The 27,101-nt window shown below is 34.0% G+C and overlaps 1 protein-coding gene across 1 annotated transcript; it reads right to left on the bottom strand.

Moving 5' to 3' along the window:
* LOC126830548 (protein Aster-B) lies at positions 1–26,969 on the bottom strand. Its single transcript, XM_056102616.1, has 17 exons — positions 26,607–26,969; positions 14,028–14,132; positions 12,445–12,889; positions 11,391–11,475; positions 10,313–10,416; positions 9,498–9,674; positions 8,677–8,826; positions 7,168–7,357; positions 6,249–6,392; positions 5,297–5,421; positions 4,075–4,267; positions 3,446–3,499; positions 2,956–3,123; positions 2,356–2,419; positions 1,657–1,770; positions 964–1,084; positions 1–168 (listed from the first exon to the last, which is right to left on the bottom strand). Exons 1-17 carry the CDS (start codon positions 26,849–26,851, stop codon positions 97–99), a joined length of 2,556 nt encoding a protein of 851 aa, XP_055958591.1. The 5' UTR covers positions 26,852–26,969; the 3' UTR covers positions 1–96.
* Between the last annotated feature and the right edge of the window lie 132 nt (positions 26,970–27,101).

The following is a 27,101-nucleotide window of genomic DNA, read 5'->3' as shown; positions in this document are numbered from 1 at the left end:
AAACAGAATGTACTGTATATTCATAAAACTGAATGAATTGTATATTTATAAAATAGATAAGTTTTGTGACCATTTTTTTAATTATTTTTTTCGATGTCAGCTACTTGAATCTGTATTTTTTAAACGTCCTTCAAGACTGCTGTGTAAATGTACCAATGTTCCTTTTATCTATAATAAAATATAATTGTTCAAAATAAATTATGTATGATGAAGAAATGTTTAAAAGGGCTATAATTGATACAACAAAGGATGAGTACCTTTCTGTGGCAACCAGGTATATCAAGAAGACGGCCATACGCCATGCTGTGTGCTATCAGACTGATCAAATTCAGTGGTATAATCAGAATGACCCAGATTGGTGGTATAAGCAGATTGACCCATATCAGTGGTATAATCAGATTGACCCATATCAGTGGTAATATATTTACCAACATTTATGGTAATATGGCACTTACCAACATTCATGGTTATATAGTCATTTACCTATAGGGGATCACGGTGGCTGAGTGGGTAAGGCGCTGGCTCGCTAGCCTGGAGGTCGGGTGTTCGATCCCTGCATTGGCCGAGAAAGTTCATCCAGATTTTCCGGCGTGGTTCTCCCTTGTCAGTGATTCAGGACGGAGGGACTGACAAGGACAGCTGTCTAGTCGTTCGGATGGGACGAAAAACCGAGGTCCCGTGTACACATTGGCGTGCACGTAAAAGATCCCTTGACAGTTGGAATTCGATATAAGAGTAGGCCGTAGTGCCGCTGTCCGGGCAAAATTTCCCTCATAGCACACTGTATGGCGTATGCCCGTCTTCATTAGCCCAGTTCGGAGCAAAACAGTAGGACGTTAAACCCCATTTCATTTCATTTCATTTCATTTACCTATATGGATGGAAATATAGCCATTTACCAACATTAATGATAATAAATATGGTCATCCATCCAACTAGGTACTCTACCAAGTTGAAACTTACCTGATCAACTAATATTATTGATGTTGATAAAACGTCTCTCCATTTATCTATTTCACTATCATGTAAATTCTGTTGTTGTCGTAATAAATGTACCCATTCATCTTGTGAATGTGGATATTTACTGCCAAAAAGAAAAAAATGACGCAAAACTTAAAACCCAAGGGAGAAAATAAACTTTAAAAAAAAAAGGAAAGCATACAAAGCAAATATTTTCACACAAATGTTGGTCAGTTCAATTAATTTTTGTAGATATTTTCCCATATTTTCCTGTAAAGTAACTGCTTTCATACATTCAGAATTTCTACCTATTTGAAAGGTATTTATCCTTGAATATCAAACTATAACTCAAACATCCATTCTACAAAACAACCACAAGTTCATACCTTTACCTGCCTTTATTGTACATAGAGGGGTGGGGTGGAGGTGGAGGGAAAACCTATAGTTTTGAAGAATTTTGTAAACATCCCAGTTTACTGAATATCAGTCTAATTTTGTCATATTTTCACAAATGCAATGATTTTTATCAAGCACTGTGACTGATGCACTTTTAGGGAGCGTCACATGTCAGTCAATGTACAACAAAGTCAGCTAAGACAGTCAAGGTAACCATAACAGGTAACACCCATCCACTACCATAACCCAACCAGGCCAGGGAATCATTGTTTTAGTTAATTTCTAGAAATGAATACTTACGCTAGGTTTTCTAGGATCTGATCAGAGTGTGATTGATAAAAAGCTCCAGCGAAACTTTCTAAAGACCAGAGTTTATAAAACAATATAGCATTAAAAACAACTAGTAGGGTTAAACTGAAATATAAAACAAACAAAACAAAATGAAATGGGTTTTAACGTCCTACTGTTCTGCTCCATCTGGGTTATTCAAGACGAACATATGCCATACAGTGTGCTATGAGGGAAATTTTGCTACAACCTACTCTTATATCGAATTCGGATTGGCAAAGGATCTTCTACATGCACTCTAATGTGTACACAGGACCTTGATTTTTCGTCACTAACAAGGAGGAACCACGCCAGAAAATATCGATGAACTTTCTCGAGCAACGCAGGGATCGAACACGGGACCTCAAGGTTAGTGAGCCAACATCTTACTCACTGAGCCACAGTGGCTCCCATTTTGTCGAATAATTCAAGTAGGAAATGAAATGGGGGGTTTGAGGTCACACTTTACTCCATCAACCTGGTTAATGAGGATAGGACATTGTCTGTTCTCCAACACTGATAAGGGGAAACCAGGATGGAAATTTCCAGGGATCCAACCCCAACCTCATGTTTAGTGAGCCATCGCCTTACTCACTGAGCCTACCAATATCCCACCACATCAGCTCACTGAGCTCAGGTGATTTAATGAGGTTACAGTATCTAAATACTTACATCAGACAGATAATTCTAACTAAAGCATCAGATGATATCCATAATAACCTATCATCTCTTAAACCTATAATAACACAAACAATTATAAAACTTTAATCCAACTAAAACACATATACAAATATAAGAATTTCATCAGTTAAATATACAAACCTTTTATACACAAATATAATGTATTTTTTTTGTTTTAAAGTCTCTTAAATGTCATCGGAGAGATTGAGGAATCCTTTGCAAACTATAATATTGAGAAGATTGAACCCCTAAAAGACATATCCGTCCAATGTTATAATAAACAAATGCAGTGATGTTATAATAAACATACACAATGATGTTAAAAAAACCATATACAATGATGTTATAATAAACATACACAATGATGTTATAATAAACATACACAATGATGTTATAATAAACATACACAATGATGTTATAATAAACATACACAATGATGTTATAATAAACATACATAGGTATGTTATAATAAACATACATAGGTATGTTATAATAAACATACATAATGATGTTATAATAAACATACACAATGGTGTTATAATAAACATACACAATGATGTTATAATAAACAAACAATTAAAATAATCTTACTTTTAAGAGGAGATGGTGGTGTAGAAACCTGTCTATCTGCCTGTCGAGAAGAGGTTTGTGTTTCTGATCCCGTTGTACCTCCTTTCCTTCGTTTTCGTAACTTTTTCTTGGAAATTGTATGAACTAATAATTTATCACTCTCTTCAACTTCTCTACGTAAATGAACGGCTTAAATAGACAAAAGAAATACCACAGTTGTTTTATAGTCATAACAAAAACAAAACCCAGTCGACTTTATTGCTACAAAAACAAAACATTAGATTAACAAACAGCTCTCGATTATAAATTATATTCAGTCAATCATTATGAATATTTCATGTGCTGTTTTTAAGGCAGAACAGTCACATTTTGGATAGAAAATATACAAGGATATGGTATGGTCACATACAGCATTAGTCCAGTTTAACCAAACGCATCAAACTGATAGAGTAGCTGATGTCTGGGTGTGGTAAACTACAAGTGGTTATTAATCTTTATAAAGGTAACTTACCAAGATCTCTGAAATAATCTGTTAATCCACCTACCGCTGATCTTTCTATCATACCTGTAACATTTTATACATCTTGTCAATTATGTGGTCAAAGGGGAGATAATATTGACTTTAGGACAAACATACAGAGTTGTCTCCCTTTAATATTCAAGAATTGTAAAAAAAAATGCATAAAATTCCAAAGAAAATGTTTTATGTCTATGCAACAAGACAAAATTAATATTCTTTTGCTTAAGTTTATGTCTATGCAACAAGACTTAATTAATATTCTTTTGCTTAAGTTATGTAAATGACTTTGCTTAAAAACTAATTGGAAATAGGTGTACCAAAATGTCATAAAGAAAACTTACACCCACAGGAGCTAAATAGTCAAAGCAGTCGACAAGGGTTGTTGCATATTTTTACTTTTGTAGATAATGGGAGTATTAACAAGAAACTAATATTAATTTAGTAATGATGATCGAGGCAAGGCCTAAAATTCAATAGCTAATATCTTGGTTCAGATTGGAGCAATTTGACTGAAATTTTCAGCATATTCTATTTACGTTATCTTTTTTTAAAACTATTATAGTGGGAACTGTCAGCTCTTTATCTAATATCCCATAATGCCCCTTTAAGATATGACTTACTTTTTATTAAACCCATCACAGATTTTTTATATTTGACTTCTCCGGTGACACGAAGACGACATTTATCCTTGGTAACTCTAGTGAGACAGTATTGTGTAATAACGAAGAAGGAATCAGCGTAAGGGATGCCGTTATTTTCACACTGACAGTCGACAACATATATAATACCAGGTTTACTCTGTTTATAACATGTCTGAAAACATTCAAATATTACAAAATAGTACAAGATGTCTACAATATTCAAATATTACAAAACATACAGAAAGTTTATAGTGTAACACTTTGGTCCTTGAGATAATTTTGGTTCTTTGAAAAATTGTTGCTTCACTCTGTCTATAGAGTTAAATCACACGTACTTAATGAACGTGATATAGTTATACATAAAAAACAGTGATATTTTGGTAAAATCATAACCATTATCAAAATATCCATCAAATTCTATCTGTTAAATGACCTATGGTTGGTAGAACAAAATAAGGTAATGTCTCCTATCTTAGTCGTGGTGAAATAAAGAGGTTTATTCCATATATGGGATGGAAATTAACATCAAGGTAATTGAAGCCTTGCAGAAATTAAGGGGTGTAAATTAGGGTGTAGAGTGAGTTGGATCAGAGCTCATTCAGAAATTCCTAGCAGCCATTATTATTGATTACAGCTTAGCAATAAAGTTGTGAAACTATTTTATGCTGTAATCTTGTTACGATCACGAAGAAACAAACACAACAAGAAAGAAGTACTATAGTACTACAATAGCATGTCTACAAGATTCAAGTATTACAAAAAATACAGAAAGTTAATATCATGGCTACAAGAACCAAATATTACATCAAAATCATCTACATAACAAATAGAAAGTTGGCTTCCAATTCGAGAGAAATACAAAATAAATGTAATGAGATTTCCATCCTACTTTTCTACACAAACCAGGATTACATGTATGAAGACAGAGGCAAACAATATGAGTGAAATTTTGCCAGAAACACAGTGTTTCTAGCTACTATTTGCACAATTCCAACAGTCAGGGATCTTTTACTTGCACATCAATGAGAACACAGACGAACCTTGGCTGTTTGTCCAGCTCCACTAACAAGTGTCAAGGCTGGAAAATCACAAACTTCCACGGCCATCACTAGTATCAAACCTGTGACAGCTTGGTTATTAAGCCAGGGCCATACTCACTCCACTTATACAAATAATTATAATGTATGTGAAATGATCTTACCTGTCGTTCTGTAGAGGGAGATGTTTTTGGTCCGATAGAATGATTTAATGATAACGTATAACTTATAGTTCGAACACGATTACCATCTTCATCAACTTCTTCACCCCAATTGGGTATTTCAACATCTACAAAAAATAACACATTTACTAGTAATTATAACATCTACAAAAATAGTACATTTAAGATAGTACTAGGTATTATAACATCTACAAAAATAGTACATTTAAGATAGAAACTGAACTTAATTTTTATTTCAATTGTTATTAAACTAACATACAAACAAACACACAATTTTAGGTGTGGGAATGGGGATGGCGATATAGCTGTAAATAAATTAAATAAATAGACAAGCCTGGCAAATAAATATGACACCAAGATATAAAGATGACAGATTACCGTAATAACAGTAGATTAGGTGTTCGAAGCCTATTTAATTATTATTTCATAAATTAGTTCTCTCCTATTATGCACAAAAAGGAATTCCTTAAAATGTAAAAATCAACAGACAGACCAAATGAGACAGAAATGAAATGAAATTAAATGGGGTTAAACATCCTACTGTTCTGCTCCGACTGGGCTAATGAAGACGGCAAATAAGACAGACAGGTTGGCCTGATAGGCTAACAGGGTATGATCTTACAATGAATCAGGATTGCTAAAACAAATCAGAAGTCCCAAAAAGCAAACTTGAAAAGTTTCATATTGACCACAGTTGATTTGGCGGAGTCGTAGGCCATTTTTGAAGAGCATCTCACCAAGAACAGGAAGAAGATTGACATATGTATGTAATCATTTACTGGTCTATATTTTCACGGCAAGATAACATCAATATTGATCGAAATTAACCAATATTGAATTCTAATTTGTGTTTTAAATTTCAAATATTTATATTATGCTAAATATTGAAATAGAGACTAAGTTCGTTTAAAACCAAACTGTTGTTATGACTTACCAAATGTTTTTCTTGATTCAACAAAGATTCTGAAGAATGGAGTATCAGTGAATAATAAAGTGAACATTTTATCAACTGATATATTAAATACTTCATCTACATATAACTTCTCTAGATGATCATGTCCTGAACATGCTACTTCACCTAGAAATATAATAAACATAGCAAATACTTTAATATCATGTCCAAACAAATGAAATGAAATGAAATGGGATTTAACGTCCTACTGTTCTGCTCTGAACTGGGTTAATGAAGACGGGCCTATGCCATAGAGTGTGCTATGAGGGAAATTTTGCCCGGACAGCAGCACTACGGCCTACTCTTATATCGAATTCCAACTGTCAAGGGATCTTTTACGTGCACACCAATGTGTACACAGGACCTCAGTTTTTCATCCTATCCGAACGACTAGACAGCTGTCCTTGTCAGGCTCTTATCAATACAATAATTTAATTTTATTCAGACCAGGGATCTAAATCAACTGATTATAGTCAACTTCAGTTGATTGATGTATGAAAATGTTTATTGATAAAACAATGAACTAAACACATGAATTAATCTACAATTGGTTCAATTACAAAACTTAGGTCATTTTGGGAATAACATATAACTCAATTTTATTTCAATAACTCGCTTGCGCATAGGGGTCTTTAGCAGTGGGATGAAACCAGAGGACCCGGAGAAAACCCACAAGGTTGAACAGGCAACCCTACTCCTTGTCACGTACAACCAAGGAATCAAAACCACGCCAGTTAACTCAATGACAGACCTTATGATACAGCACGCACGTGCTATCATGAAATACAATACTTAGATAATTTTTCAATACTGTATTTATTTTGTATATATTTAGCCGCAGATTTCAATATTAATTAAGTTTTGTCTAAGATCATGAAGTACAATAGATAATTTCTGATACCTTCACTGTCTTCTGTTGTATCACTGAAATCTGTTGGTATTTCTGAACGACCTAGTGATAACGGCGAGTCAAGTGACGGACTCGTCTGGGGATGAGAGAAAACTTCATCTGATTGGATAGCATCTTCATCATTACTAGCCATCGTCAACATCTCGGATGTACCATGAATATCTGATGAATCCGTCTGTTCCTGAAGAAAAACAAACATGTTAAAAATTTCATATTTTTAAGTTATATTTTTAAAATTTATTAAAATAAAGCCTTAAAATAGATGGTATCCATAAACCGTTCTACCTTGTTAAAGAATAATCCTATTAATCCTATAATTCACTATTGCCAGCTGAGAAATTGGCAAAAATATCATTTTCAACTTCAAATTCCAATGTTTGAAAGTAGCTAATGCATGGAGGCAATAGGAACACAAGGGAGGTAATTGTGTTATTATTTCCTGTGTCAATGATTTTTAAGGGTGGGAAATAATCCCCATGGTCATATAATAGTGAGTTGATAACCTATTGAGCAAAAGACATAGAAATAATTATGTTTTGACTTTCTTAGAAAATATGAAATTCTCGCTTTAAACAAAATTTAAAATGATGATTTATATTTTTTTTTTGAGCAATTATATTTAAAATATGAGTCAACTGATTTTGACAAAATATAACCTACCCGAATTCTGTTCAATTACACTTCAATACAAATATATTATTATTAGATACAAGCAACAAAAGGCCATTTGCAAGATTTGGAATCTCATGTAAACTACAATATTTGACATCATCTGTAGATGATATAATCGAGTCAGCGCCTCCTATAAGCGTTGGAGAAAATCTTTTGATGGGCCTCTTTTTAAGCCCAAATGAATCAAAGAATATCTACCGTAGTGCTGGTACGATATATCGTTGAATTGATATATCACGCTTCACCTTCTTGCAATTCGCTTATTGAATCATGAGATGCTAAATCGATGTATCGCTATTCACCTCCTCCCAATTCGCGTACTGAATTGTGAGACGCTGAATCGCAATTCATTTTTTATGTTTTTCTTTGACACTTCAATCAATAACCCATCATTCTTAATTATCCATGTCCCACATTATCCATAGGTACACACTCTTAAATTGTTTTGGTCCTTATTTTGATCTACATCAATATCTTGATATGAAACAGTTTTATTTCTTTGACATCAACAAGACTAAAAATATCATGTATTCATTTATCCTGTTGTTTTCTTGTTATATATTGACCTGGTTATGAATAGTGATGCGAATTGTAACGTAACACCTGAATCACAATACATGTCGTATTGTTACTACAATGGCAATACACAGCATTACCTAGCATTGATATTTTAATTTTAGAATAGATTGAGTCGTTAAAAATTAGACAATTTTGTTCTGACATGGTCAAGCATTTTGTTAAGATAACATCCATTTTTTCTAGTGTATGTAACAAGACCTTTAAACCCTTCGCACAAATTTACTACAACAGCTATTTAACTTAATATACCTTTAATGGTGGCATTTCTGGTGGTAATAGTTTCTCCTTTAAATCATCCATTCCAGGAGGTGCTACATAATCTTCATCACTAGATGTTAGTCCCAATTCTTCTCCATAACTATAGTGTATCCACTGCCACTGTTCTTTAGGATTCATAGGCTACAATAAAATTTCATACTATAATTCAGAATTATAGATACATTATGTAAGATTTAGATCAAGAGCTGGCTGTTCTTGCTATAATAGTTCAAAAATAGATAATGCAAAATGATTATATTGAAAATTTCATTCAAACTATTTTATTCTGAGCCTAGTTATCACATTCTATAGTTTTGACAAGATGTGTGCATTGCTTGTTTATTATTGTAACCATGGTACTGGTATAATTGAGGCTTATATCAATCCAATACTTTAATATTCCTATTCACTTCTTTCTATTTATGTCATCCCTTACAAACTACGATATTGTGAAAGTTGAATCTCTAAAAGGAATTCAAATTCAAAAATGGTTCAATTCCATGCAGTATTTAAAAAGAAATAAAAGATGTCTGCAATCAGCTTCCTTTACATACGATATAAACAGGATATGAAAAAAAAGCCAGTGCCACCTGTATTTTTTGATTGGCCTCTTTTTAATCTGACTGAATCCAAGTCTGAAGATTATCTACCATTTGAGTGTAGATTAAGCCGTTAAAAATTTGATTTTGTCTGAAAAAAAATAAATGACGAGGTGTTTACCTCAGAAAGTTGAAATAGCATCATATATGTTTTATCTCTGGCTTCAAAAGCAAATGAGGATCAGCGGTTTAAAATTTATAAATTGTGTTTACCTCAGAAAGTAGAGCATTTTGCCAGAGTCGAAATAACATCATGTACGTTTTGTCTCTGGCACCGAAAGACGTGAAGAAATATTTCTCTTTTTCCGTTGTAACTTGTATAGCATTAGGTATTACTCTAGCTGTCTTCTCTTTAGTTATAGCAACGATTTCACTACATGGTATCGTTAACTGTAAATACAAGTCAATAATAAATCAAATTATTTATATAAAAAAGTTTGTGTCTGCTGTCAGAAACTAGCCATTTCAGAACTTACATTTTTGTATCTTTTTATTTCAAGCAGTAGAAGGAAACTGAAAAGTTGACCCTACTCCTTATCAAATACAAGCTGAGATTCAAAACCTTGATACTTGATTTGACACCAGACCTTACGATCAAAAGTACATACATGTAAATGACAACACAATACTTTGGTAGTTTTCAGACTATTGCATGAGTTTGCTTATTTTTCTGCGGTCACATGCAATAATAGGGAGGTGAATTTTGTCCAGACAGTGGCGTTTCTCCCTAAACTTTATCAAATTCAAAATATACGTGTTCTTTTACTATTTTATGTACACAGGTGTACCTCAGTTTTTCATCCTATCCTAATGACTGGGAAGGCACGACCCTTAACAAGAGGGAAGTGGTCCTGAAAAATCCTGAGTTTATTCTCAGCTTGTAAGTATGATTCTAGACAATAAATATAATGTTCATTCCACAATAACAATAACTCCAGAGAACAAAGATATACATTATTTATCAAATTAATAATTGAGGCCAGACTTGAGAAGAGATTTATTAAAATAGATAAGTATGTTTTACTTACCACCGTTTCCCATCGAAATATGTTAGCATAGAAACAGATCCAATTCTGTGATAGGTACATTCTACCTTGTACTAATATATCTTTCTGTAGAGCACATGAATAATCTACACAAAAATAAACAATATTCATTGACAATTATAAACATATATCTTTGTATACAGCATACAACACATTCATAATCTAAACAAATATAAACTAAATTCATTGACAATTATAAACATATATCTTTCTATACAGCACATGAATAATCTAAACAAAAATTAACAATTATAAATATCTTTCAGTAGAAAACATAAACAATTGGGTTTAAAGTCAACTCAACACTTGCGCGTAGAGAACCCGGAGAAACCCCATGAGGTTTGAACGTGTAATATAGAATGAATACAGATGAACTTTCTTGTATTTGTTTCTCCATCTAGACTAGAATCATGAGAAAACAAGATAAATTGATAAAGATCCAAATATCTAGTATCAACAGTAAATAATCTCCCGGCTTGGAATCAATCTGTTTAAAAAGAGGACCATCAAAAGATTTTCACCAAAACTTATAGGTGGAGCTGGCTTGTTTATATTGTCTACAGAGGATGCCAAATGTTAGACAAAATTTCAATACATGTACTGAACTATTATTGGGACTCATATTCCTTTTTGTACTGAAATGTCCCTTTTTTGCGATTCAACTTTTACAACATGATCGACAGAGGCTTTTAATTAAAATTTTGATTTTAAAAAAGTGACATTTATCTTTGTAAATACTGATAGAGAAAGAGAGAGGAATGGGGTTTAATGTCCACTCGACACAAACTAGGTCATTTCGGGACTAACATATGGTTTAATTTTATTTACATAATTCACTTGCGCGTAGGGGTCTTTAGCAGTGGGAGGAAACCGGAGGACCCGGAGAAAACCCACGAGGTTGGACAGGCAACCTTACTCCTTGCCACGTACAACCGGGGATTCGAAACCACGCCAGTCGAATCAATGACAGACTTTATGATACAATGCGTGCACGCTAACCATTCAGCCATCCAACCTCCCTTGTAAATACTGAACAGAAATTATGATGTTTATTACTTACCAACAACCAACCTATCATCTTTAGGTACATCTTTAAATAATTTATGAAAATCTTCACTACGAGATTTATAGGTTGGACTTAACATCTGTAACATATAAAACAAAAGAAATAGGCATACGTCGTGCAGTGTATTATGAGGGACATTTTGCACAAACATCAAGGTTTTGATTTCCAACTGCCAAGTGCTTTTTTTTTGTTTACATGAACAGCAATGTGAAGGGACTTCGGTTTTCGTCACATCTGAATGACTAAGATGCTGTTCTCTGTGAGGCCTGGAGGTTTGGTAGTCTACAAAGAAATGTATGTCCCGCTGGCATTGCATTCTGAAATCAAGTGGGGTATAATATCCCACTTTTATGCACAAACTGATGCATACATGCAATGCAGCTCTGTAAGGAACATTTTGCCTGGACCTCTGCATTTCTGCTTACATCGCATTACAATTGTCAATAGCTCATATTTTTAGCCCCATCCATACAGCTTGATGCCTTTTCCTTAAGAGCGCTATACTTCCTTCCTCTCCCTCATGAGTCAGACCTAATGTTCTAGACAATAAATAACAAGTAAGAACTACAAGCCAACATTTTTTAATTCAGTATCGGTGAAACCTATAAATGTAAGTCACCTTGTTTGTTTGTTTTTGTTGATATAACAAAAACAGCAGACAACATTCCAATCTAATTAAAATACAGATCTATATTTCGTTTCGTTTTTTTTTTTTATGGCCTCTACTACATGAAGATCTGACCGTTTGTAGTGGGAGATCGCGTCAGAGGTCATACGAGCAGCTTTTGACCCTATGATGTAAGACATTTGATTAACCAATCAGCATTGATGTTTCTAGTGGGTTACCCACAGTTCTGTGCAACTCACACCAAAAACTTGCCGTAACAGACCTTTTCATTAGCTAATCCCTCACATCATCCTGAAGGCAGGTCATATAACAACTCTTCCAGATCCTAGTGCAGTAAAGTAAAACAAAACTTTGAACTATAAAAAAACGAAACGAAACAGGATCTGTGTTTTAATCGGATTGAAGACATTCAGGACTTACAGTGTACCATGATTTTGCTTTTCGTTTTTTCTCGATCTTGGAGCATTTTGTCCCGTAAGATGAATTAGACAGGTCTGGTGTTCTAACACTCGTGTCACTGACAGAACCATTCCAAGAATCAACACTCAGATTCAAGTCCAGAGATTTCTCCGAACATTTGTCCATAATATTATCCAGGGAGCGTTCAAACGATCTCTCCCTAGTCTGCTGACCTTCACTTTTGTCACTGCTTTGGTCGAGAGAGTCTGATTTTGAGTAAGGCTTCGATGAGACATCTTGGTTTTCGATTGCTGAGGTGTCTGGTGTAGTTTCCTTGTCTTCTGCTGCTTCGATTAAATCACTAGCAGATGCAAACTGATCGACGTCTGGACTACTTGAGTGACTTTCTTCGACTTCCTGTATCGTTGTCTCAGACTGTTTGTTGCTGCATTTCAATTCTGATTCACTGAAACAAGCAATTTAACCATCAAATTAAAGGCACAAGTTAGATCATTTACATACAGGTTGGTACTAAAAACAATTCAACATCAAATTAAAAGACACAACAAGCTAAATCATTTACAAATTGGTTGGTACCCAAAACAATTTAAAGGCACAACAAACTAGATCACCGATGGAACCCTAAACAATTTAACTATTAATTTAAAGGCTACACTAAACAATTTAACTATTAATTTAAAGGCACAACCAGCTAGATCACCAGTTGGTACCCAAAACAATTTAACTATTAATTTAAAGGCTACACTAAACAATTTAACTATTAACTTAAAGGCACAACCAGCTAGATCACCAGTTGGTACCCTAAACAAATTAACTATTAATTTAAAGGCTATATCACCAGTGGTACCCTAAACAATTTAACTATAAATTAAAAGGCACAACCAGATATATCACCAGTTGGTACCCTAAACAAATTAACTATAAATTCAAGACACATTATGTAAGATATAAATCTCCCTATTTGCAAGTCTTTCTTTGGCCTCAAATGTTCTATAAATCATTATTTAGACATCTGCAGGATTTAAAAATTTAACGATTAAATACACAATCGAGACAAAGCCTGTCATAACTAGGCTCAGAATAAAGTCAATTGAATAAAATTTTCAATATATTCATTTTTCATTATATATTTTTGAACTATTATATTATAGCAATAATTTCCAGCTCTTTATCTAAATCTTACATATTTAACTATCAATTCACAGGCACAACAAGCCATGTCACTTACAAATACCCGAAAGCCAATAAAATGTACTAAGCATCTGTTAGTATAAAAAAAAAAAAAGATATATTTGTCTTAGAAACATAGTTATCTTGCTACTTTTCACAGATTTTATGCTGCCATCTCCAATTCTTGTAATCATCTGTTGATGCCTGAAGGATAACTCAATTCTATTGACAAATATCAAGGCCAAGATGGTATCTACATGTACATGAAGTCTTGGTTTATCGTTTTTATTATCTAAAGCCACGGTGGCTGAGTGAGTAAGACACTGGCTCAGTAACCAATCCCCCGACTGGGGCAAATTTCCCTCATCACAGCAATTTAAATAACCAAATTTTAAACTGACTATGCAACTTACACATCATCTAAATCTCCTGCTGAACCATGGTGACCATCTTTATTTAAACCAACTGTATTTATAGACTCCTGACTTGAACTCATTGCAGAGTCTCGAGATCTTCGACTACAAAATAAAAATACACGTTGATTTAAATGGCATGAATAAAGGCTACTTGTGACAGGAACATCAGACTAAGGGACGATACCACGTCCACCATATATGGCTCCTTTCCCTTGAGCATCATTTGTTTGAACAACAGAGCTGTGGTGGCTAAGTGAGTAAGATGTAGGTTTGCATCCTGGAGATCCAGTGTTCGATCTCAGTGTTAGCCGAGAAAGTTCATCAGAATCTTCTGGCATGGCTCCACCTTGTCAGTGGTGTAGGACAGACGGCAATGTACAGGTATAGTCATTCAGATGGTATAAAAAACAAGGTCCTGTGTACACATCGGCATGCACGTAAGGTAACCTTTGAACCCTGCATTGGTGCAGGAAGGAGGGCACGGCAAGGAAAAGTGTCCAGTCATTTACATGGCCTGAAAAAACAAGGTCCACCCATAGACTCATTGACATGTAAAAGAACCATTGACAATATAGCACACTGCATGGTGTATAACTGGTGACAGTGTGAATGTACCTTTAATCTATTGGCCCTACAAATGTATGATGTAATCTTATATACTTCCATATAAGGTATTGAGGTGAGGGGGGGGGGAGAAGAAATGGCCAATAAGAAGTAATGAAATGAAATGAAATGGGCAGCGGCACTATCGCCTACTCTTATATCGAATTCCAACTGCCAAGCGTCTTTTACGTGCATTCCAATGTATACACGGGACCTCGGCTTTTTGTCTCATCCGAAGGACTAGACAGCTGTCCTTGTCAGGCCCTCCATCCTGTATCACTGACAAGGGGGAACCACGCCGGAAAATCTGGATGAACTTTCGCGGCCAATGCAGGGATCGAACACCCGACCTCCAGGCCAGGGAGCCAGCGACTTAACCACTTAGCCACATGATCCCACCATTGAGAAATAAGGGAGAGGTGAATTGCGCATGACTTTAGTTGTTGGCAGTGAGTGATAATGGAAGACTGGACTACATGTAGGATGATATGCTAACTGAAATAAAATTGAGTTCGAACTAATGCCCATTTTCAAAGTAGGCATGTACATGTAAAACCCCATACTTCATTCCATTTTCATAAGAACAAAATGATGCCATGATCATTAAATATAAATATTGCTATAATACAGGTATAAATAGACTTATATTGTATTATTATAAGTATAAAATAATAAGGGGGAACAAATACAAGCTGTTATCATATATAACATCTGGTGCTGTTTGATAGATTAGAACATTATAGACCAACATACATGCCAACAATTTAAATAGACCTATTAACCATATTTCATTTTACTGCTTTATATGCTATCCATAAAGCTACTGAACAATATGACCCCCCCCCCCCCCCCACACACACACACAGAGTAATACACATTACTAATTATTATAATGGTGTATTTATACTAAATCTGGCTCCCGGATTCATTCACTTGATTTGATAATTGTTTGTACTGTCTGTGTATTTTGTCTTGTCTGTAGGTTTGGTGGCTCGCTAAACTGGAGGTCCTGTGTTCAATCCCAGCCTGCATTGGCTGAGAAAGTCCATTACGAAATTTCTGGGCCTAGCAAAGGACAACACATAGTCGAGAAAGTTGAGATGAAAAAACAAGATCCATGTACACAATGGTGGGCACATAAAATAACCCTTGACAGTTAGAATTCAATATAAGAGTAGGCCGTAGCAAAACTTCCCTCACAGCACGGCGTATGCCCGTCTTCATTAGCCCAGTTGGTGCAGAACAGTAGGACACTAAACCCAATTTCATTTCATTATGTAGTGTGTAATTTGGTCCTCCTGTTCTTAGAATATTAAAACCATGTTCATTAATAAACTTTATGTCATTCTACTGCTTTATATGATAATAATGAATCATTACTAATCATTATCATTATGTATATATATTGCAAAACTTTCACATACTTAATGTATCCAGATGTCTCTTTACAGAAAATAATACAAACAATTTGTCAGCTGTCACAAATAAATAAATAGACAAGATAACCTACAAAACATATAGATATTGATTATACAGGTTATATGGCTAGCTATATACCATTAATAATTAAATAGGGTAACATCTACATCCTTCTATTCTACTTCAACATGGATAATGAAGACAGACATATTGCATGCAGTGTGCTATGAAGGACTACTCTGAATGTGAATTCCATTTGTCAAGGTTTCTTTTTTCATGGATGTTAATGCATCTCATTCCGAACCACAAGATGCTATCTATTTGCAATTCTGTCCATGTCGTAACATTGACATTGGGAATCTATGCAGTGTGTTATAAGAGAAATTTATGTATTTTAAATCTCTACTCTCAACAGTACATGCACACCCTTTTATACACGGGAGATGCCAATTGTAGACCGGTTATGGAGGTTCCGGTGTTTCCGGAGTCCAAAATGGCCACTTCATATAATTTGGGGAATACTAACCCCAACGCTAAGTCACTAACCCTAACCCTTTTTTAAATAGACTTTGAACAAATTTACCTTTTATACCTTTTAAAAGTGTTAGTGTTTGGGTTTAAATAGTATTCCCCAAAATTCTCATTTATATAAAGCAGCCAGTTTGGACTCCAGAAACGCCCCCCCACCCTTTTACGGCCTACAATTAAAGACTAGATGCTGTTCAAAGCATTAATGAACAGCTTGTTTAATGATGAGCTTTTTTCAAAGTTTCGAACCCCTTTCACTTATTAATGAGAGCTTTGCATTAATAAGCCCAATATTTGCTCCAGGTTAGCGAGCCAACATCTTACTCATTGAGCCATAGTGGATCACTAATTTCATCTGGCGTGTACATGTAATTGACATGAACCCACATTCACAACTCAATCAAATTAATTGGCTCTCCATTTTACCTGTTAAAGATAAATCGATTTTGACGAAAAACTCGAGAAAAGAATGAGTTATCCAGTAATTTTAACGGTATTTGTTCTTTATTTTCAATGTCTGTAGGAACCTCCATTTCTAGTATCCTACAGTTTTAACTTTTATACTGTTTTTAATAGTCTTTATGTGAAAGTTTATCTTTATAATTGGTTCATTAGTTTATTAGATATGGTAACAAAAAAGTCTGTATCAATAATACATTTGATCATTTAAACTTCTACTTTCACTTTCATGAAGAATAAACCACATCCCATTTCAACTTGATCATTCAAACTTCTACTTTTACGAAGAATAAACCAGCTCTTTATTCAACATAAAATCTGTTTGTACTACTAATGTTGATCAGGAATTATATAAATATTGACTACTTCTAGTTTTTCCTATGTATCAATACATGTATGTGAAATTTTCATCTAAAAATAAACAATACCATCCACAATACAAAGTATAAAAACACAACACTAGCTTGTATACAATGTTTCAAGTTTTTTTTTATTGTACTCAATCACGAAATCTCTGCATCTAACAAACAGCACATTTAATAAAAGACCAGTTGTTTCAAACTTCTACTTTTTCCTATGTATTTAATATGTGAAATTTTCATTCCAAACTAATACCATCTAAGTGTATAAAAAACACAACACTGTTTTTGTACACATATAATATATAGCACAACGTTTCAACGTATTTTCATTGTGCTAAATCTCAGTATCAAAACACAGTAAAATACGACGCAATTCTGTATCGGTGTACATGTATCTATTCTCTGTAGAATTTCTGCGTAATTTTCCTTTGTTCATTCCAACTTCTACATTTTCCTAGATGTATTAAGTAAAAGTGACATCTAATTAAGTAATTTTCACTCAAAAACACACAGTACACACAGAATTCAGTATCTGAATTGTCTCTAAACCGAAGAATATCTGCTCACTTTTTGACCGTTTGTCAGAACAACAGACAAACCAAATAATGGCAATCACATTATAAAGTTAGAAGAGCGGAAAATTAATCATATTTTCAATACTAACTGACTAATTAAAATATTAATTTTATATTAATTATATATTAATTAAAATGTAAAGTCAATGTCGCCCATTACGATCCATCAATAACTGTAGAACTGTTATTGAACAGAGATGAGAGACTTCTCACGTCTTGTTGCCCGTTATCAGTACTACAGGATGCAGGGTCTGGAAAGTAGAAGTGTCTCCCGGTAGTCAGTCATGACAGTCACATGTATACTGGTACATGAATGTTGGAAGTCTAAATTATAAGAATAAGATGCAACATATTTCTCTTAAAGTATACTGCATGGCAAATGTCTTCATTAGCAATGATTGTGAAGAAAACTAAGACATTATGCTTAAATACTATTTAAAAAATTTAGTGCATATACATGTATACATATATCAATAAAGAGAGAGAGAGAGAGAAATGGGGTTTAACGTCCACTCGACACAAACTAGGTCATTTTGGGACTAACACATGGTTCAATTTTATTTCCACAATACGCTTGCGCGTAGGGGTCTTTAGCAGTGGGAGGAAACCGGAGGACCCGGAGAAAACCTACGAGGTTTGACAGGCGACCCTACTCCTTGTCACGTACAACCGGGGAAACATATATCAATAACCCAGTCTTGTTATCCAAATAGTTCCCACATGTTTACTCATTTTTTTAAATGACATAGTCAAAGGGTCATGAGTCTATGCAAATAAGCATTTTTATAATGGCAATTCATTAGCCACCTCTCTGTTGACCAATAATGGAAGTAGACAGGCGTACGAGCTGGGGGGCGGCCGTCCCCCCATTTTGGGCACCAAATGCTGGGAAAATTTGGGCACACAATTGTACTTTGTAAAAGTTGTATAAAAAAATATTGTGTTCTTGAGTGTGTCCAATTTAACAGCGAATTTATTATTATTATGTAACATACTAAGAACCTAACTACATTTTTTGGGCACCAACCACCACCGCCCCCCCCCAGTCAAAAATTTCCCCGTACGCCTATGGAAGTAGTTGATCTGGCGATATAGAACTGCACCGGTCCACCCAAGACTCATTTTGTTCTCTGGTCCCCGACAACTACATGTATATAAAAGGGAACATCCACACAATCTCACTTAAAATTACAATTTCATATTTTCTAAGAAAGTCAAAACATAATTATTTCTATAATCTCACTTAAAATTACAATTTCATATTTTCTAAGAAAGTCAAAACATAATTATTTCTATAATAATTGGTTGTCAATAGGTTGTCAACTCACTATTATACGATCATAGATTATCTTTCTCACACTTAAAAATCTTCACACCGGAAATAATAACACAATTACCTCCCAATTACCTCCCTTGTTTTCTTATTCCCCACCATGGGATAGCTATCTTCAAACGTTTGAATTTGAAGTTGAAAATGATATTTTTGCCAATTTCTCAACTGGCAATAGTGAATTATAGGATTAATAGGATTAATCTTTAACAAGGTAGGACTGTTTATAGGTACCAGCTATTTTAGGGCTTTATTTTAATACATTTTAAAAATATAACTTAAAAACATGAAATTGTAACTTTAAGTCCAATGAAGTAGACATCTGGGACGACTATTCGCCACCTACATGGTATACATGTAGATTTCTCGTCATATAAGACATTAAAGCCTATTGCATTAATAAATTATCTTCCTATTCTAAAACTGTATGCAAATTACATACCCTGATCAGATGACAAGATCTACGAGACACTACAAAATATTCACCATTATTCAGGCGTGGAAATAATCGTTTTACATGTACCTGACAAAATGTCACAGTAATGAAATAGTACCTGACATTTTCAACTTAGTGCCGGACATGTATTAATAATATCAATTCAAAAGACAAATCAGTGCCAAACAAAATGGCAGACACCAAGAGTTCAGTGCCTGAAAAAGCCTGAATCTGTGTCTGACATTTCCAGGCTTGCCATTATTATTATGTGTGCATTGCACACATAAAATTATCTATAAAAATTTTCATCATTTTTTTTTTTTTTTAAGAGAAAATTTTACACTGTCATCTGTAGTCTGCCAATACTTGATAATGAGAATTGCCAAAATCAATTAACTTTCATAAAAACATGTAATTGATCCGAATAGGCTTCAAAGCCATTGCATAAATATATTACACATATGTTAATTACTACATGTATATACATATAATTGCATGGTACCATACAATGAGGTTAATTCCCTTTTTCTGAAACCTGATATAATAAATCATGTGTGACATTTAGACTATTATATATAGCATTAGTTTCTAACATAACAGCTGTTATCAAATACATCCAAAATTTATATGGATTTACAACATTGCAGGAATGAAAACTTTATCTATAAAAATATGGGTTAAGTAACAATATATTAATCAATATCTACTATACAGTAATAACAAGAATGGAATGTACAATGTATCCAATCTAACAAAAAAATCAATTACCTCCCATTGAGACTTGCTGATTGTCATGACGAAAAACATAACAACTTGAATTGGATTAAACTTATACCATTTGTACACAATAAAAGGGGGGAGGGGAAGGGGGACAAAAAAAAACTTTTAATGGAAAAGAGACATTCAAATACCAACCAAAGATTCTGCTCTTTTGCAGCTAAAACATGCAAGATCGTGACTGACAACTTATAGTGAATTTAAAAATCAATAAAAGAACAAGATTAGCTTTTGATCATATTACATGATCTATTTATGGTATCAAGAATCACAATAAAACTTTGTGAACAGAGAGAGAGAGAGAGAGAGAGAGCAATGTGACATACATGTACAAGCTTTGGTTGAAACCACCACACGTGACTCAACGACACTTTATAATCTCACAAGACCATTCGACCAACAATCCCAACTTAAGAATAGTCAATGAAATGAAATGAGGTTTAACATCCTACTTTTTTGCACCAACTGTGTAATGAAGTTGGCTATGAGGGCAATTTTGCCCTGGCTGCAGCACTACGGCCCACTCTTTTATCAAATTGCAACTGTCAAGGGTTCTTGTACGTGGATGAGAATGTGTACATGGGACCTCGGTTTATCAACCCATCCTGATTTAAAATTAATTTATACTGGAATTTCTGAGGGAATCTTTCCATTATATTGTTGGAGCGGTGTTTTCTTCTTTATAAAACGGTATTTTATTAAAATTGATTGGCAATTTATCACTCATAAAAAGGCATAGCCAACTTCCCTGTCTCGTGCGGCATGCATTCAGTCCATGTATTATAATGCCCATGATTATCATGTCTGTTATTGTCGGTTGTTGACAGCTATTTCGCGCCAAAATCAACCATTTTACACATTTCGTAGTAAGATATGCCTAATATGGTAGGCGAAGAATTCCATGCGACATTGAGATTGTGCCACTGTAAATGGGAATGTTTGTATAGAGTCTCAAACGACGTACTTTCCATACGGTTTTAATAGGCAGCAATTCAGCAGTGTGTTTAGCAGACAGATAAAGTCTAACATTATATGTAATTGTATAAATATAAATTGGATGAAACGACTACTGATTTTTCAAAATGTGAATCGGTTTGAGCTAGAAACCGAATCGACTACGACTAAACCGATCAATCATGACAACCCTACTAAAAATATGAATTATTAAATCTATCCTGTTGTTTTGAACCGTGATATGAATCGTATTGTAGCACCTGAATCACAATATGTATCGTATCGAGACTGCAGTGGCAATACCTAGCACTAGTGGGAATTATCAATGTGTGTTTTCCCCTTGTCAGTGGCGCAGGACAGAGGGAACGAAAAAAAAAAAAAAGAATTTCATATAGAGTCAGTAAAAACTTCCCTCATATATTGTGTATGCATGTATTCATTAGCCTTGTTCATGCACAGAAGTTGGACTTTAAACCCAATTTAATTTCATTTATTCTAAAATTAATGACAAATATAATTTGTACATGTACATTTGTATGTGCGAGTGTATAATAATAATAATAATAAATAAATAAGCATCCAGTTTAAAATGTTAAAAGTTCTTATTTCAGTAAACAATATCTTTCAAAATCTTATTTCTTACATGTACATGTATCCTGTTTTTAAATTTTCTTTAAAAATTCAATCAACATTTCAAACAGAGTTTCTACTTCAAAATTTAGATAACGCACAGTACATGTACATGTACATAACATGTAACTTACATTTTTATTTACATACATTCTGATATCGTAAATTCACATGTCTTTTTGTTTTTATGAAGTAAGCTTACATAAAATATTTTATCGGAATAATAACTAAATCTATAATATTACCAAACCAACAATTTAAATTATTGAATGAAAACAGTTAATAATGTAAACAGTTAATAAAACCAACTATAAATAGGAACTGAGAGAGAGAGAGAGAGAGAGAGAGAGAGTTTAACTCTACTGGACACAAACTAGGTCATTTCGGGACTAACACATGGTTCAATTTTATTTCAACAATTTGCTTGCGCGTATGGGGTCTTGAGCAGTGGGAGGAAACCAGAGGACCCAGAGAAAACCAACGAGGTTGGCAGACGACCCTACCCCTTGTCACATACATGTACAACTGGGGAATCGAAACCACGGCAATTGACTCAATAACAGACCCTATGATACAGCGCGCACGTGATAATCATTCAGCCATCCAAGCCCCAGAACTGAAACAGGATTTGATTTGAAAGACTACAGTATTAAAACCAATGAATCACCATTCTCTGTCAATTAGAACAATATATCTATCACCTTATTACTTTTAACTCAACTAATAATTGTAAAGGAAACAGCTGTTTACATCTGTTCTAATTATAGATTTTTAAACAGAAATATCTTTATTATCACATTATTTATACAATATATAACATGTCATATTATCACACATGAGTGATGAAATAAGTGTTAAAAACCAGGAAGATGAAGAGATTAGAGAAACCCCTTTCTACATATAAAAGTACAAAGAAGTTTCTTAATTGGGTGACAACACAACATCATACCATACTCTACTGAATTACCACACTAATATACATGTACTGTCAGACATTTTTATTTTTTATTGGTCACATTCATGATGCCAATGAACAAGACAGAGAGAGAGAGAGAGAGAGAGAGATATGGGGGAGAGGAGAGAAAGATAGAGTGAGGGAAGGGGAGAGATGTGTACATGTAACTCCACTCGACACAAACTAGATCACTTCGGGACTAACCTAGTGTACAATTTCATTTCAATTACAATTCACTTGTCTGTACAGGTCTTTACACTGTAACCTAGGTATCATTTAATCTTGTGTTTTTAGCACTAATTTCTTTTACATTCAGTCAATATAGAAAAATATTCGTAAAAATCGTTTAAAATCACCAAAAATCATATAATTTGTACTTGTTTCCAGTTTAAAGCTGACCATTCAATTTTGATAATAAGTGTCGAAGTTTAAAGTATTTAATTTCTTGCTTTTTATGAATTTTTAAACAAAGATTTGAAATCAAACGAATGTGAAAGAAGTCAGTACTTGATCCACAAGATTAAATGATACCCAGGTTAGTGTTCGCAGTGCCCGTCTTCATTAGCCCAGTCTGATCGGGTAGAACACTAGACGTTATGTACATGTACGTATATCAATAAATGATACCAGCACTACTAGTAACAGATGTTCATCCGATAGTTTTCTTTTAAAATTAAATACAATTCACTTTATTAAAAAACATAATTTAATCAATTATACATTTATGCTTCATTTTATTTAATTTGATTTATATTATCAGGAGGAAGACTCGATAGTAACTATGGTAATACAATGTACTTGTGTAATGAATTTATGAATTTAAAAACATGCTTCACATTTTATTGATAAGTTTCCCCCTATATTACTAGTCAACACTTGTACTTGTATACATGTAGGAATGATATATTTCAGTTTATACCCATAATATGTAGTTTACACAAATTGATGACAACCATTTTAAACTGTGCTGAAGTGTCATGATTTTTTAAGTAATTTTTTAAAGATACATTATGGGAGATTAGATAAAGAGCTGGCAGCTCTCAATATAAAAGTTAAAACAAGATAATGTAAAGGGAATTTGCGGTAAATTTCAGTCAAATTGATCCACTCTGAACTGAGAATTTAGCGATTGAATTCTGGGCCTGTCCTCGATCATCATTACTAAAGTCTGTACGATAAAAAGCCTACCCGGTAGTTTCGATTATCCATTTTTTGATTTAATTATCAATGAGCGTTGAGCTGCAGTGCAGATTCAAATCCATTAAATATCGCAGGCTAGCGATGACGTCGAGAGTTGATTATGGTCTGGATAAGTTAATTAATGTCTAATTAATAATTTAGCAAACATTTCAGGCCTAAAGAAAGACTTGTAATAGGCAAATTTAGCTCTTGCATAATGTATGTTTAAGTAATAAACTATAGGTAATATTCAAGAAAATGAAAATTTCTCTTTAGAGAATGAACTGAAAGGGGATTAATGTTGTTTGGATTAATTTGAGACAAACATGTCATGTTTTTAAAATTTTTTAGTTACATGTACATGCTTTTGTGAATCGTCATAGCAAGATGAGTCGGAAGTCTTTTACGATATGAACAAAAAATTTAAAATAGATTAAAAATATCTTTTTAATAATATAATAACACGAAAGGTTTAAAGTTTAGATTTGACATCTGGTCAGTGAGCTAATGTGTTACTCACTAAGCCAACATGGTGGTGGACCCTAGGCAAGATGGGTTTTACAATGTAGCCGTACCTGTAGTGCAGGTATTTAATTACTTGATTGTTTTCTTTTGTGTTAAAAGGTAATTATCTTTACACCTGATACCATTTTTCAGACTGATACTCCTTTTAGAGATGGGGGTTGGATGACCGAATGGTTAACACATGCGCGCTGTATCATAAGGTCTGTCATTGAGTCAACTGACGGGGTTTCAATTCCCTGGTTGTACGTGCCAAGGAGTAGGGTCGCCTGTTCAACCTCGTGGGTTATCTCTGGGTCCTCCGATTTCCTCCCACTGCTAAAGACCCCTACGTGCAAGTGAATTATTGAAATAAAATTGAACCGTGTGTTAGTCCCGAAATGACCTAGTTTGTGTCGAGTGGACGTTTAACATTTAACCCCATTTCTCTCTCTCCTATTAGAAATTCATCCTTTACCAGGACTTTAATCTTACGAATTACCATAGTTCAAACATTTAGGCCGAGATAATCAAATTATGTATTCAAATAACTAGAGATACATGTAAACTGAAACTCATGCAACCATTCTTGGTATCAAATTCACTGAGATTACACTAAATGGAGCCAAATTATCTCAAGAAAGCATGACACACAGCATGGCACTCGAGTGATAATATAAACAATTTTACAATCCTGTCTATTTTAATATTATATCGGAAAAATCAAACTGGTTTGTTTCATTTTTAGACTCTTCATAAAGTGACCAGGTAAATTAATACGGTAAAACAATTAATTTGTCAATCCGTAGAGAGTATCTTGTGCTTTGCAGTAAGTGCTAATAATAACCTAATGTATACAAATCTTCGAGCGGGAATTAAAGGACATTAATTTACTGTGATATATTACAAATGACATGTGCTATATGAAGTATTTATATGGTCTTTAGTGAAAGAAAACATTGTTGTGGCTACCATTTCTGGTTTTGAAGGTCAGATATGATAAGAAAACAAATATCGGTTTGTAGTTTTTTGAACCGTTTCACCAGTGCAACCGAACCGTGACCGGTTAACCAAGTAGCGTATACATCCTTAATTATTAGGCAATCAAGTCTATGATCTTTATCAAAAACAATAGGTTGGTAGGCAACAAAACATATGCCAAAATATTGAATATTAAATCTTGTACCTTGTCAAACTATAGACTAGTGGATATTAATGCCGAGCTAGTGCCTGACAGTAGACTACTAGCCCTGGGCTAGTGGATTCAAAAAATTTTTTACGCCCCTGAAGCATGCCCTGGCAATTTTGCACCTTTAATGCTTGTATCATGATCTTGACCTCTCTGAACAAATTCTTAGTTTTGTCACAGATTAAGCACCTGCTACGCCATGATTAAACGCTTGCTTGAACCATGTGGCATGTGTCAAATTATATAGGGACCTATAGGTATCAATGTATAGTCAGGGATCTCCATGAGTTAAAAATTTAAATTAAACAATCTAATTTGAACATCCCTGATCTTACTCTATGTCAAATCAAATTTTATACTTTTACCGATTGACAGTACTAGATCTAAATCTACTGTCCCTCAATTTTTGTAAATTTGTGTAAATTGATGGCAATAAAAACTTATTACCCGTACCATATTTGTTTGTACAAGCATGGACCTTATAAGGTACAAGTTTACAATTACATGACTGGTTTTCTTTGTGGAAATCACCAATAACTGTAATGGTTATTGATTCTTTGACATGTCATGTTATGATGTTCACTGATTTGATACTAATAGACCTTTACCACTAACATAACACTAATAGGATAGCCAGTGGCTCTGATCAATGAACGATGAAAATTTGGATAATACTTACTGACTTTGTCTGAGAAGCAGCAAGGGTGAACCTTCTGAGTTGCTGGCAGCTGTGGGAGAGGATGATTTCCCCCAACTGCCACCACTGCCAACGTTTGATAAACTCTTTGACTCTTTCAGTGTTGTTGTGCTGGCAAATAATGACGTCGTCGTCTGCGTTTTATCTATTTCAGGGCTTGAACTGGACGAAAATCGGGATACTTCTAAGACGGAACGCCTTTGATCTTTACTAACTGGTAAAGACATGAATGTTTCTACAACGTGCAATATTGTCAAATAATTCCCTTCACAGAAAATAACCAAAATAAATGAAAATTATGGTTATAAAACATTCTTCCGATTACAAATTTTGTTTTTAGAAGGAACTGATTATAATACGGAAGTTGGATTGTTTCGTATTAATTATAAAACATTACATATATAAATTCAAAAATAATTTATAGTATAATATACCAGTAACAATAAAATTAAGTAAATCTGGGAAATTGTCTTAAGA

This window comes from Patella vulgata, chromosome 8, assembly GCF_932274485.2.
Source record: "Patella vulgata chromosome 8, xgPatVulg1.2, whole genome shotgun sequence".
Classification (NCBI taxonomy): Eukaryota; Metazoa; Mollusca; class Gastropoda; family Patellidae; genus Patella; species Patella vulgata.
This window is presented reverse-complemented; position numbering and strand designations above follow the sequence as displayed.

Bases quoted from the DNA above. Each gene is read 5' to 3' on its own strand.
- LOC126830548 (XM_056102616.1), bottom strand. From the start codon at position 26,851: ATGTCTTTACCAGTTAGTAAAGATCAAAGGCGTTCCGTCTTAGAAGTA. The intron at 9,675-10,312 runs GTAAGTAAAACA...TTGTATTTACAG, and splicing joins TATTTCGATGGGAAACGGTG to TTAACGATACCATGTAGTGA. The intron at 5,422-6,248 runs GTAAGTCATAAC...TATTTTTTGTAG, and splicing joins TGAATCAAGAAAAACATTTG to ATGTTGAAATACCCAATTGG.